Genomic DNA, 15,259 nt, shown 5'->3' on the forward strand with positions numbered 1-15,259 from the left:
AAACGCCATTTACCTTCCCGCCGGAGCGGTACCTATTTATCTACTTGCACTTTGACATGCTTTTGAACTGTTAGGTTGGCAGGAGCAGAGACAGATCAACGGGAGTTCACCCCGTCGCGGGGATTCGAACCGCCAACCTTCTGATCGGCAAGCCCAAGGCTCAGTGGTTTAGATCACAGTGCTACCCACATCCCATGCCCAGAATGTTATATAGGTATAAAAACATCTTCACAAAAACCATTCACATTGCTGCCTTACAAAAATATCTGGTAAAAACCTACACTGTTTTAGTCTGTTATTGACTCCACACTTAATTCTTACACTTCCCAATCTGCACAGTACAGAAAACCTCCTGGCCCATTGAGTAAGCATGTAAGGGGAGCCCTACAGCAGCAAATCAACAGCCCATCTAGTACAGCACCATTAAATGGTTGTATAGTGGAGGCAGCAAGGGAATAAAGAAATCCTACTACTGCAATGCACTCTCCATGCGGCTACCTTTGAAGGTGACCCAGAAACTACAACTAATCCAGAATGTGGTAGCTAGACCGGTGACCAGGAGCAGCCACCGAGACCATATAACACTGGTCCTGAAAGACCTACATTGACTCCCAGTATGTTTCCAAGAACAATTCAAAGTGTTGGTGCTCACTTTTAAAGCCCTAAATGGCCTCGGTCCAGTATACCTGAAGGAGAATCTCCACCCCCATCGTTCTGCCCGGACACTGAGGTCCAGCGCCAAGGGCCTTCTGGTGGTTCCCTCACTGCGAGAAGTAAGGTTACAGGGAACCAGGCAGAGGGCCTTTTTGGTAGTGGCGCCCTGTGTAACGCCCTCCCTTCAGATGTCAAGGAAATAAACAACTACCGGTATATGACTTTTAGAAGACATCTGAAGGCAGCCCTGTTTAGGGAAGTTTTTAATGTTTGATCTTTTCAATATCCTGTTGGAAGCCACCCAGAGTGGCTCGGGAGGCCCGGCCAGATGGGCGGGGTATAAGTAATAAATTATCATCATCATCATCATTATCATCATCCACTCGGTTCCAATGGTAAAGACCAAAGGAAAAGGAGTGACTAGGTTAGCTGCCCCCCCCCCGCCTCCCTTCCCGCTCAGAGTGTGAAGTTTCACTCCCTTCTCCATGCCCTTGAGAAAGAACTTGTGTATTCAGCTGCCAATTCCCCACCCCGGCAAAAAGCAAACGGGAGAAAATTAGATATAAAAGAAGTTTCGGGATAATTGCGCGCAGCAGCAGCAGAACCAACAATATCTGCTTCGGTAATCGTAACCTGGAAAATTACCGCAGCATCTTTAATTGTAACCTTTAAATCTCCCAGGCTCTTTGCAGAGCGTTCTCAGAAAAGCCCCAAAAGCATCAAGGAAAAAGGACAGAGCCGCTTACGCCAATTAGCATCTGCGTTACCAGCTACTTTCGATAATTGCAACTAATGTGGGGTTTCTGAGGGAGGAGGGGGAAAGGGAAGAAAAGAGCTCGAGAACTCTGAAAGTCACTGAATCAGCCGCAGCTCCCACAGATGTGCCCAGGTCTGAAATGCCAAAAGTAAAAGGCAGTTCCAAAAGCCATCTGTCGAAAGTTCTGTCAAGATCCACCCAGCTGGTGCTTTGCAAATCCATGCGGGGGGGGGGGGAGTAAGTTTTCAGATACTAGATGATAATATTTAAGGGAGGGTGATGCTAATAAGGCAAGATATTGAGCCTAATGGGAAGGGTAGGAGCAACTTCAGATCCTAGATGCCAGGATGAGTCTCAAACTGGGACTTCAAGCAGCGAGGATCTTGCTGACAGCAGGAGCACATTTTTGTGCTTTGAGGTGCCATCTAGGCCTGACTACCTGAACTTAGCTAGCTGACCCTGAGAACCGATCCAATTCCACCAGGCCTAACTGAAGTCACTGCAACTTGCTTTGTTGTGAAAGGACCCCTGACAGGCTTAGATCCAGCTCCTTTCCTTCAGACTGTCACATTGGAACTAACACACCTACCTGCTATGACCTTGGGGGCAGATTCTTCTTCTTCAGGGGATGAGGCCAGGGAGTTACATGGGCAGGGGCTGCCCCAGAAGCACTTTAAGTACTTTTGCAAGAAGAGTCCAGTAGCCTTGTTACCTCCTCTGACTCTGAGGACTTTATCTTACAAGTCTTACTGGAACGTGTCCAGAGGAGGGCAACCAAAATGGTCAAAGGCCTGGAAACGATGCCTTATGAGGAACGGCTAAGGGAGCTGGGCATGTTTAGCCTGGAGAAGAGGAGGTTAAGGGGTGATATGATAGCCATGTTCAAATATATAAAAGGATGTCACATAGAGGAGGGAGAAAGGTTGTTTTCTGCTGCTCCAGAGAAGCGGACACGGAGCAATGGATCCAAACTACAAGAAAGAAGATTCCACCTAAACATTAGGAAGAACTTCCTGACAGTAAGAGCTGTTTGACAGTGGAATTTGCTGCCAAGGAGTGTGGTGGAGTCTCCTTCTTTGGAGGTCTTTAAGCAGAGGCTTGACAACCATATGTCAGGAGTGCTCTGATGGTGTTTCCTGCTTGGCAGGGGGTTGGACTCGATGGCCCTTGTGGTCTCTTCCAACTCTATGATTCTATGATTCTAAGTCCCAGTTCAACTAGAGTCTCCCCAGCTCCATTGATGCACAGTCTACAGGAGAAAGTTTGATCCCTTTAAATCAAGAGGCAATAGCTCAGTGGTAGAACACCTGCCTTGCATGCAGAAGGTCTCAGGTTCAGTCCCCAGGTAGAGTTGGGACTATTCCTGCATTGCAGGGAGTTGGACTAGATGTTCCTTGAGATCCCTTCCAAGTTTACAATTCCATAAAAGTGGAGTTACATACAGAACAGAGCTATTTGTTGTTGTTGTTTAGTCGTTTAGTTGTGTCTGACTCTTCGTGACCCCATGGACCAGAGCACGCCAGGCACTCCTATCTTCCACTGCCTCCCGCAGTTTGGTCAGACTCATGTTTGTAGCTTCGAGAACGCCGTCTAACCATCTTGTCCTCTGTCGTCCCCTTCTCCTTGTGCCCTCCATCTTTCCCAACATCAGGGTCTTTTCCAGTGAGTCTTCTCTTCTCATGAGGTGGCCAAAGTATTGGAGCCTCAGCTTCACGATCTGTCCTTCCAATGAGCACTCAGGGCTGATTTCTTTCAGAATGGAGAGGTTTGATCTTCTTGCAGTCCATGGGACTCTCAAGAGTCTCCTCCAGCACCACAGTTCAAAAGCATCAATTCTTTGGCGATCAGCCTTCTTTATGGTCCAGCTCTCACTTCCATACATCACTACTGGGAAAACCATGGCTTTTACTATACGGACCTTTGTTGGCAAGGTGATGTCTCTGCTTTTTAAGATGTTGTCTAGGTTTGCCATCGCCTTTCTCCCAAGGAGCAGGCGTCTTTTAATTTCGTGACTGCTGTCACCATCTGCAGTGATCATGGAGCCCAAGAAAGTAAAATCTCTCATTGCCTCCATTTCTTCCCCTTTGCCAGGAGGTGATGGGCCCAGTGGCCATGATCTTCGTTTTTTGATGTTGAGCTTCAGACCATATTTTGCGCTCTCCTCTTTCACTCTCATTAAAAGGTTCTTTAATTCTTCCTCACTTTCTGCCATCAAGGTTGTGTCATCTGCATATCTGAGGTTGTTGATATTTCTTCCGGCAATCTTAATTCCGGCTTGGGATTCATCCAGCCCAGCCTTTTGCATGATGAATTCTGCATATAAGTTAAATAAGCAGGGAGACAATATACAGCCTTGCCGTACTCCTTTCCCAATTTTGAACCAATCAGTTGTTCCATATCCAGTTCTAACTGTAGCTTCTTGTCCCACATAGAGATTTCTCAGGAGACAGATGAGGTGATCAGGCACTCCCATTTCTTTAACAGAGCTATAGGTCCACTCAAAGTCTTAATCTGAGCTCAACAGCTACTTCTGAAGCAACATCTGAGCTCAGCTTTCATGCAGTCCTCAGTGTGAGTCCTCCATGGAGCTGTCCAGGGCACTGTCATTTCAGCTGAGGCCAGTGCTCACATCAGAACACATCCCTGGACTGCACTACTTATTGGGTCTAAATTTTGGAGGGCCCTGATCAAGTTGCCTTCTGTGCTCTGTTGATAGTCATTGCTCCCTCTTACTGCAAGTAATTGGCTTACTTGTTGGCAGGTGGTGGACAAATATAGAAGTGGTGCTGAGCAAAGATCTGGGCCACATGCCAAACCAGCCAACCCCACATTGTTACCTGTATTTTTAAATTTCAAAATACGTCATCAAAAGCTTCCGAAGCAATATACAAAATATGAGGTTTGGGGACAGGCGTGGCATAATTAGGGTGCCTGTGAATTCCAGTGTGTAGTGTGAAGCTCTGCTCATTTGCAGATGACACCAAACTTGAAGGAGTAGCTAATACTGCTGAAGACAGAAACAGGATTCAAGATGACCTGAACAGATTGGAGAACTGGACCCAAACCAACAAAATGAATTTCAGTAGGGACAAAGATAAGGTTCTGCACAAATATAAAATTAACCTAGCCTGCCAGCAGTACATGTGAAAAGGATCTAGGGGTCTTAGTAGACCACAAGCTTAATGTAAGTCAACAGTATGATGCAGCAGCAAAAAAGGCTAATGCTATTCTTGGCTGCATCAACTGCAGTATAGTGTCCCAATCAACGGAAGTAATAGTCCCACTCTATTCTGCCTTGGTCAGACCATACATGGTGTACTGTGTCTAGTTCTGGGCAACACAATTTAAGAAGGATATTGATAAGCTGGAACATGTGCAGAGTAGGGCAGCCAAGATAATCAAGGGTCTGGAAACCAAGCTTCATCCAGTGTCTGGGAAACAAATGGGGAGAATGCTGTTGCCCTCACCTCCTGCTTTTTGGCTTCCCATGGTTGACCACTGTGAGAGGATGCTGGACTAGATGGTCCTTGGGTCCTGATCCAGCAGGGCTTAGGTTTGGGGAAACAGTGCATGATGTAATGAAGTAAGGCAAAGTCTAGGTTGAGGCAAGGGAAGTATTTAAAGATTAATTAGTACCTTGGACAGCTCAGGCTGGAGAGATAGTAAGAGCAGAACTTGAATGTTGTTTCAGCAACTGCCAACTTCTCCATCTACACAGCCAGCTCCGCCTTCCATTAGAGGGGCCTCTTTAAACCAAGGGACCCGGTCTGCTTTACATCTATCAGTTCCAACAGTGTGAAGGAGACTTTGATTGAACTTTAGGTTTTCATCTCAAGCCCACGGAGGCAGAGAAGGGAAGCAGGAGAGCCCCCTTTGGGCTACACATAATGGTCTCCTCTTACACTAGTTCTTCTGAAGTAGTAGAGACACCTGTGGCTGATCCCAAAGGCAATTCCCTCTCCCACTTTATATCTCCAGCTTCAGAGCCAGAAGATGGAAAGTATGACCCAGGGTGATGATAATATTAGACTTTATTTTTTCCAAGAATATACAAGCTCTTTAAAAGACACACAGGCTCCACATACTTATGAAAGTTTTTCATTAGGCCAATGCATCTGTTTCTTAAAGGCTAGCAACAGTGTCATCATCACAAAGGATAATGTGCAATGGTCATAGGCATTTCTGGCTATGAATTATTTGGGCATTTCTAGTTGTTCTTCGTTAATTGGAGCATTAAAAAGTCACTGAGCAGCACACATGCCTCCCAGGGAAATATTTTTGAATGCCACATTATTTTTAATAGATGTGTAAAGTTATCAATTTACGTAGTAAGAAGGCCAGCATGATTTGTGTCAACAGTTGCAGCTTGACCTACCATAGACAATTGATTATGCAGGTTATAATCCCCACCATTAAATTTTGCATGATGCTTGATAAGCATTTGCTCACACCCTTCTATTACTTAGCTCAAAAGCACAGTGGTTAGAAGCAAGGGAGAGAATATCACTTATACAATTCTGGGGTCTGGAGAGAGGCATTGCTGTGAGTAGCTGTCAGTAGAAAAGCAACTATATCTCGTAGTAAATGAAGGATCACAAAAGATCCTTTTGCACTGAGGAGGAAAGTCTTCCCCAATCACAGGTATATTGTGGTCAAAAGACCGAAGAACCATCCCATATGGAGCTGGACTATATTTAAAGCCTATATTTCTGACATATCCGGATTTCTGGTCCAAATGCAAGCATCAGTTGCCCTGTGCCTTATGTGGGAAGCTTTTTCACCCTTAGGGCATTTGGGCCTCATGCCTGATGTCCCCCATACTTGCGTTATGCTATGATCTTCAGAAATGTCCAGGTTGGATGAGCAACCACAAAGTCTCAATTCAGAAATTTCAGGCAGCAGGACCTCAGTTTGCATGGTGGAAGAGAACTGTGAATTTCTTCCCATGCAGATAACATATCTGGTGAATCAGAAGCTTCATGTGAATGTCCAGTCAAAGAGAAATCAGATTTGCATGATTCTTTGCACTAAATTTGTTTGGGTTTTTTCTAACGGGGGCGGGGTGTGTGTGTTAATATGAACTGCCCCTCCATGCCTGAGTTTGATCTGTAATGCTTGGGGGAAATGTGGAAGAGACTCACCCACCAAACACTAGAGAAAGCTCTGGGCTGGCTCCTTGCACCCTTCACTTTTGTCTCCTAGGACAAGTCATGACTAACGTTATAGTCAACTTTCTTCAAGGACCTAGCATGGTTTCAAAGGCAGAGCTGCTTCTGAAATACATATTTCAGGATTGTGGGATTCAAGAAGCATTTCAGCTGTCACAAATGTTATTCTTCATGCTGGCAAATAAGTTTTCCACTTATTCAGAGGAGCTGAAATGTACAATTCATTCCATTCCTATTAAAAACCTCTGTATTCTACCTTTCTGCCTTTTAAAAAGGCAGCCACAGTGGCCATAAAATCTTTAGAATACAAAACCGTAATTGGGTTAATCCAACATAAAACCAGAACAGAATAATAAACCACAGCACTATTTTTTAAAAAATAAATATTCACACGCTCCTTGATAGTTTTTGGGAAGAGGAATGCTTTGACCTCTTAAGGAAATGAGGGCAAATGCCAGATGGAACTCTCTGACGGGGTTCCATAATCTAAGGGACACCACTAAAAAGGCCCTATTTCTGTTGTTTGCCAATGTGGCCACAGAAGAAGGTGGAACACGAAGTAGGTCCCTTAGTTGATGACTGAATCCAGCCTTCATTCGGATGTTTCTGACTACAAGTATTATCAGCCACAGCCTACCACTGTCACACAGATGGAAGTTGTAGTCCAAAACATCTAAAGAGCACCCAGTTGGGGAAGGCTGACCTGAACAATGAAGCAGGTTCATAATGTGTGTGAAGTTATTCTGTTTGTTTCTGTAAATGAGTTAGCCTAAGAGCGCTCTCTCTCTCTCTCTCTCTCTCTCTCTCTCTTTCTCCTCGGACTTTATGCACCAGCAATGAAAGAAATCAGTGTTATAAATCTATACGAACATTATTGACTTTTGCCTAAGTATCTAATAATCTTTCTGTTCCATTGAAGATTTCTGGTAAATGTCACAGAGATAAATAAACACATGATGACACCGCCCAATCTTGTGTTGCCTGGATTGTTCATCCCCTCTGAGCCCTGTGAAGTATTCCAGATTAGCAAAGAAATATGCATAATTTCCGCTCCTGGGTAGCTGTAAATGTTATCACTTTGATGTAATTGATTATCAGTTGCTTTATTCCTTCTGGGTTTTTTTCTTCCTCTATTACACAAAAGCCACCCCTCCTTTTCTGGGTTAGTTAGCAAGCTGCATCCTGTCTTAGTTGTATAAGAGCAAAGCTACACACACGGAAGGGATGTGGGTGGCGCTGTGGGTAAAACCTCAGCGCCTAGGACTTGCCGATTGTCAGGTCGGCGGTTCGAATCCCTGCGGCGGGGTACGCTCCCGTCGTTCGGTCCTAGTGCCTGCCAACCTAGCAGTTCGAAAGCACCCCCGGGTGCAAATAGATAAATAGGGACCGCTTACTAGCGGGAAGGTAAACGGTGTTTCCGTGTGCTGCGCTGGCTCACCAGATGCAGCTTGTCACGCTGGCCACGTGACCCGGAAGTGTCTTCGGACAGCGCTGGCCCCCGGCCTCTTAAGTGAGATGGGTGCGCAACCCCAGAGTCGGACACGACTGGCCCGTACAGGCAGGGGTACCTTTACCTTTTTACACACACGGAAGATATTTTTTCCCACACCAGGAAACCAGACGCAGCTTTCATAATTTGATTTTTTTGTGCTCCTCCTTTGTCTTGGGCCAAAATATAGTTATGGCTCCCATCAGAACTAGAGTTTTCCCATTCTGGAAGGTAGTTTCCCCCTGTGCTGTTGGCTTGGGGCTGTCGCTCTCAACCAGGAACACAAGAAGTGTTGGGGGGAAAGGAAGGTGCCATTATCCACATGATAATCTCAGTGGCGAGTTCAAGAAAGAAGCTACGTCTATATTCCATTCTAATTTCCATCGGCCCTAGGAACTGAGATAAGCAGAAGCAGCCTGTAATTTGGACTGAGTTTATTAGAAACAATGTAGTAAAGTGTGCCTGATCTCTGAAGGCTCAGATGGATGGGCTAGAGTTTGTCCCAGTGCCAGATTCCATAATCATAGAATTGTGGAATTTTAGAGTTGGAAGACACCCAAAGCGTCATCTAGTTCAATCCTCAATGCAGGAATCACAGCTAAGGAAACAGCATGGAACATTTACCCAGCTGATGTTAAATGGTAGTCGAATGCCCCTATGAGTGCAGAAATAGTAAAAATGGTGCCCTTGGAGGAGCCTTGTTAAAGTCACTGTGCTTGAATGCCATCCTCTGAGGTCCTGGGCCAGACAGTTGAACTAGCTAGGCGTGCTTCCTCAAATACCATTCATAGCACCCATAATTTCCGTAATTTCAGACATTCACCAAATGCCCATGAGATGGTCAATGTTCTCTTGTGATTTCTCTCTCTTAGGCATCCCTTGTAACACACATGCCATCTCTTCCTGTTCTCTTCCACAGAATTTTGACTTTCTTCCACTACCACCCAAGAGACTCTGACGTTTTATCTGATAATGTGCAGAAATAAAGCAGGAGATCTTGGCAGAGTGCTTGGCAGGTGGTAATAAACTGCAATGCCCCCAAGCACTCTTAACCCGTATTCTGTAAAGTAAGCCATAACTCTGATCCAGCCCCAGTAATAAAGGTGCTCTAAAAAAGAATTGCAGTGTGGAATGACTTGCATTATATATTTACACTGCAATGACTTACCCTTTCTATTATTATGGGACAGAATCCATTGCGAGGGACAATCGTCATCATTTATTTGTATGCCTCCTTTCCATAGTCAAACCAAATTTTGTTTCTCGAAAAGGGGAAAGTATCATGGTGGCATAAAGATACTATAGTCAGGAATTGTGCTAAGGAACAATTCCATCGTCCAAGGAAGAGAATTGACACTGAAGAACCAATTCATGCCCAGTTAGGATGTCTTCCACTCAACAACCATCCATTCATTCGTTATTGCATTTTTCTTTCACCCTTCCTCGGAGGAGCTCAGGGTGGCACACATGGTTTCCCCTCTACATTTTAGCCTCAAAACAACTCTGTGAGTTAGGTTAGGCTGAGATAGGTGACTGGCACAAGGCCACACTGAGAATTTCATGGGCTGAGCAGGGATTTGAGTCTCCCCAGTCTATGAATTTCAGTACCAAACATGTACATGTTGCCTCAGTATTAAAAATATCACCTTCAGCATCTTCATGAACTACTCCTGTAGCTACTGACAATATGCATCCAATCAATATGTTCATCTTTCTTCCCATTCATGCAGCTTGACATATTGGCAGAGTTCAAATGAGAAGGAGACGTCAGCATTCCGTTGCTCTGATTTTCTATTTCAAAGCCGCAATTGGCTGAGATTTATCTGCAAAAATAGTTGGGTGCTAGAGGTCCACATATCTTTTGGGAACACACAAGCCAAAAGCAGCCAAGAAGCACCTGGTGTATTTAAACAAAAAACCTGTCAGGGGTCTCATGTGATCCAGCCTGTAGAATCCTGTTCTTAGCTTAGTCTATTAAAGGCTTTTAGGGGAATTTTATTTCACTTCATTGGCTTTACACACATTCTCTCTCAAAGGTAGGCGCTTCATACAACTTGGACAATAGCAGCAACAAAACTCTTTAGGTATAGTTTTGCTTTCCTAAATGGTTCTCTTTGAAGAAGCTTTCTTCAGCATACAGAACAAAAATAATGTGGCAACTTGATGGTCAATCCTGTATTATTGTAAGAAAACCATCTATTTTAGTTCTGAACTGAGTGTCCAGAGTCTTCTGGGGTCAAGGTATTCAAACCTGTGCATTCCTCCCTTTATTTTATTGATTACACTCATGTTTTAAATCACCCCTTACAATGAAGAAAAGGGAATATGTGGTGCGGTTGCTCTATGTTGCCATGAAAGGGAAGTGCAATGGTGAGTTGAGGTGCCTGGCTTTGAGGACTGCTGCTGAGACACTGTTGCCATCACCGAGCAGGCAGATTGCTTGCTTCTCTATCATGGGAATGTGATGGAAGCCAAGCAGTGGCATAGAATCATAAATTGTAGATGTGGAAGGACCCCAAGGGTCATCTAGTCAAACCCCCAGCAATGCAGGAATCTCAACAAGATCATACATGACAGGTGGCCATCCAATCTCTGCTTAAAAACCTCCAAGGAAGGAGAGTCCACCACCTCCCAAGGGAGTCTACTGTCAAACTGCTGTCAGAAAGTTCTTCTCCTTTCTTGTAATCTGAATCCATTGGTTGGGTACTAGCCTCCGGAGCAGGGGAAAACAAGCTTGCTCCATCCTCCATGTGGCAGCCCTTTAGATATTTCTAGATGGCTATCCTATCTCCTCTCAGTCTCCTCTTTTCCAGGCTATATATATACAGCTCCCTCAACCATTCCTCATGACATTCAGGTGCAACACTGCAGGTGGCAGTCATTCATAGCTTCCTCCTCCGTTAATTTGCCTACAAAACAGAAGAACATCTAGAAGGTGGAAAACAGCACAGACTGCACTATTGCCACTGAAAAAGACTCTGAAGTGTCGGGACTCTGACACACATTCAAATGTCTACAGACAATTCAAATGTCTACAGCCATTCAATTCAAATGTCTACATTCATAGAATCATAGAGTTGGAAGAGACCACAAGGGCCATCGAGTCCAACCCCCTGCCAAGCAGGAAACACCATCAGAGCACTCCTGACATATGGTTGTCAAGCCTCTGCTTAAAGACCTCCAAAGAAGGAGACTCCACCACATTCAAATGTCTACAGCCTGCCACACATTCAAATGTCTACAGACAATTGTGCTCATCATGTGGTTATTGCAGGTAAAAGACCCTAAAGCATGGCCTAGCTCCATTGCCATCACAGCTATTTCCTAAACAAGAGTAATGCATGAATAGGGCTTAAATGTCACCAGGTCCTTGTATCCATTGTACCCAAGAAAGGAGACATGGAAGGGAAGATCAGCCTTGTCCCAATCAGGCAGCCATACTTGTATACAATTAATCACTTACTTCTCTTACCATCAATCTGATCTCCTTCTCTCCCTTTCCCCACCGCTCCCCTTTGCACGCCTTCTGTCTTTTCAGTTTGTAAGCCAGAGTGTTTATGTACTGCAGCATTCCCCAAGCTGGTGTTCTCCAGTTGTTGTTGGACTACATATCCCATCAGCCCTAGCCAGCATGGTCAGTGGTCAGGGATAGTGGGAGTTGGAGTCAAATGATAACTGGAAGAAACCATGTTGGGGAAGGCTTATGTGCAGCTTTTGCCACCAGCAGTATATTGACTGATATGAGAAGCTTTGGGAGATAGTATTTGCCCCAAACCAGGATAACAATGAAACATATTCAAGTTTTATAAATAAACATACTGGGAATAAAATATAAAGCAGAAACTATGTGAAGAAACATTTCATAATACTTAAGACTACAATATGAGTTGTCAAGTTTTGTTCTTTTATACTTCTAAAAGAATTCTGCAAAAATCTGCAACATAATAGAAGTTCTAACAGCCTAGCAAGATTTTCAGGACTTAAGCTCCATCAGCAGTCATGATGAATGGGATTTTCATATAAATATGTAAAGGGAATTCCACTCCAAATGCTTAAATTGAAAATGAAGGATTATATCACAATTAATTGCTTTATTTGTGTTGCTAACAAAGTCATCTGGCCTCTGAAGTGCGAAGAACAATTCACTTACCCTTTCCAATGTAATTTCTTCAAATTCATATTCAATCTCTGTTCCATTGACCTAGAAAATAATGATGATATAAGAGAGAAATCTATTAATACCTGTGGGAGATAAGGAAGGAAATCCCTGCTTTTATACAGGGACAAGTGTTCTTTCAGCTGTGATGAAACACAGTGTTTCCAAATGAAAAAAGTCGTTAATACTTCTTCAACTGGAATAAATGTGGAATGCCATGCATGGAAAGAACTGAATAGTAGTATGCCAAGGAAAAAAAAGTGCCCCATTTAAGAGCTGACTGGCAAAGACTTGCAATATTCTGTCGCTCTAACACATAGGAAAAGAAGAGTTTTGCAGGGGTCTCCAGATTACCCCCCCCCCCCGCATGTGGTGGGAGGAGAAATAAGTTACCAGATTCTTTTGAACAATGTCTTCAAGGAAATATTTTGAGCTTCATTTTAATTTAGATCCGCTTTATTTATTTTCCCCCACACCACCAACTGCTTTGAAAAAAAATGCACCATTTACAACATTGTTGTTGGCTATTTGCAGTATGGTAGCGCTGCAGAGAGCTTGCTGGGGAGACCATGCATTAAAAAGGGACTCAAAAAGTACTTAAACAAGGTTTTAATTGCAAAAACAAAAACTCCTTTTACACCAAATACATTAACAAACAAACACGACCCAACCACCAACCCATCCCCCAGGGTAATGGCAGAGCTAGGTGCTGCTCCTTATATACTACACCCAATTCCTGACACAGCTTAATCAATGCAACTCAGCAGCACCTGCTATGTTTCACAGCTGTAAAGCTGGATCTCGTTATTTTGCTCTGGCCCTTGCTCTGGCCCCTTAAAGATATACACATCGGGTGAAACAATGATGAACCTTTACAACATTGTATCCAACTACGTTCTGCACAGAGTAAGAGGCCCACTGAAACCAGTCAGCATGACCAAGTGGAGAGCCATTCATTTCAATGGATTTGCTCTGAGTGGTACTTAGAAACAACCCATTGTGAGTTGAGGACCTGCCACCCGCACAGGAGTATAATACAAAGACACATTATTTTAGGGTAATGGGCAAAATTAGGCCACAACGTTTATTGGTTACAGCATGTGAGTAGTGTTGGCTTAGGCATTGGATGAAACAGCAATACAAGACTCCACCCTGCTCAGCCGGGAGTCATATCAGGGTTAACAACCAATGGGAGGAGCTTGTTGATGCAAATACAACTGGAAGCTCCCCCATGACGTCACCAGGGTCGTGCCATGGCCCTAGCCACCAGCAAGGCATTGGACAGGATCCATGACTGCCGGATTCCTTTAATGGAATACCCAAAAGAGGAGGGGTAGATGATGGCCCATACCCAATCCTCCAACACAGCACACATATTCCAATGCCTAACCGCCCACACCAGAAAGCTGTGATGAATTGCTACGAGGTAGGCGAAAAAACCAAGAGGCTGGTGCCAATTGGCCAAATGGATAAAAAAAGTCCTACTAGGCCCCTTGGGCGGGGGGATGCGGGTGGCGCTGTGGGTAAAAGCCTCAGTGTCTAGGGCTTGCCGATCGAAAGGTCGGCGGTTCGAATCCCCGCGACGGGGTGAGCTCCCGGTGCTCGGTCCCTGCTCCCGCCAACCTAGCAGTTCGAAAGCACTCTCGGGTGCAAGTAGATAAATAGGGACCGCTTACTAGCGGGAAGGTAAACAGCGTTTCCATGTGCGGCTCTGGCTTGCCAGAGCAGCGATGTCACGCTGGCCACGTGACCCGGAAGTGTCTCCGGACAGCGCTGGCCCTCGGCCTCTTTGAGTGAGATGGGCGCACAACCCTAGAGTCTGTCAAGACTGGCCCGTACGGGCAGGGGTACCTTTACCTTTACCTTTAGGCCCCTTGGGCAACTAAGGCAACCAACCGAAGTCCATAGCAAGGTCAATACACAAATGAAGCTGACCTAAGAGGGAGGGAGGGCGGGAGATCTGAAGAAAGCAGGAACAGACTGGGAGCTGAGCGCTGCCACGGCTGTTTAAATGTGGCTAGCCCTGCCCACCAGCCGGCCCTATTGGTTGGTTGGAAGGCTTGACCATGGCAGCAGAAGCAATCAGGAGCAAGGAGCTGAATACGCCTCCCTGCCCCTGAGGAAAGCTGCTCCCATTCACAACCCCTCCCCTCTGGGAGGAGGAGAGGCCTTACCATTAGCATGCTACACATACTGGTTCTCATTTAAAAAGAAAGAAACACATGCCCTCTTTTCTCAAAGCATCTTTTACTATGTCATGAAATCATTTCCAACCTTTCCAAAGATATCTCAAGCCAGTTAGCTTCATTCTTACTATCACGGCAACCAAAACCATCCTCAGCTCCCTGCAAGTAGCTCCCCGGCCTTTCATAGGGCTAAGTAAATGAAACATGCCTATACTTCCTTTCCTAACAGTTTGCAAAAAGCAATACAGTGGTACCTCGGGTTACAGACGCTTCAGGTTACAGACACATAGAATCATAGAATCATAGAGTTAGAAGAGACCACAAGGGCCATCGAGTCCAACCCCCTGCCAAGCAGGAAACACCATCAGAGCACTCCTGACATATAGTTGTCAAACCTCTGCTTAAAGACCTCCAAAGAAGGAGACTCCACCACACTCCTTGGCAGCAAATTCCACTGTCGAACAGCTCTTACTGTCAGGAAGTTCTTCCTAATGTTTAGGCGGAATCTTCTTTCTTGTAGTTTGGATCCATTGCTCCGTGTCCGCTTCTCTGGAGCAGCAGAAAACAACCTTTTCCCCTCCTCTATATGACATCCTTTTATATATTTGAACATGGCTATCATATCACCCCTTAACCTCCTCTTCTCCATGCTAAACACTTCAAGTTACAGACTCCACTAACCCAGAAATAGTACCTCGGGTTAAGAACTTTGCTTCAGGATGAGAACAGACATCGTGCGGCGGCATTGGGAGGCCCCATTAGCTAAAGTGGTGCTTCAGGTTAAAACAGTTTCAGGTTAATAACGGACCTCCAAAATGAATTAAGTTCTTAACTCGAGGTACCAGCTGC

At 44.9% G+C, this 15,259-nt stretch overlaps 1 protein-coding gene across 32 annotated transcripts in view; it reads right to left on the reverse strand.

Annotated features, from left to right (window-relative positions):
- DLG2 (discs large MAGUK scaffold protein 2) overlaps positions 1–15,259 on the reverse strand; it is a 901,255-nt gene that overhangs the window by 261,699 nt on the left and 624,297 nt on the right. For all 32 annotated transcript variants that reach the window (XM_083436205.1, XM_083436206.1, XM_083436199.1 and 29 more), the window contains one exon: positions 12,219–12,269. In XM_083436205.1, coding sequence (XP_083292331.1) covers positions 12,219–12,269 — 51 coding nt within the window. The remainder of the gene's footprint in view (positions 1–12,218; positions 12,270–15,259) is intronic.

This window comes from Podarcis tiliguerta (genome assembly GCF_965153285.1).
Source record: "Podarcis tiliguerta genome assembly, chromosome: 4".
Taxonomy (NCBI): Eukaryota; Metazoa; Chordata; class Lepidosauria; order Squamata; family Lacertidae; genus Podarcis; species Podarcis tiliguerta.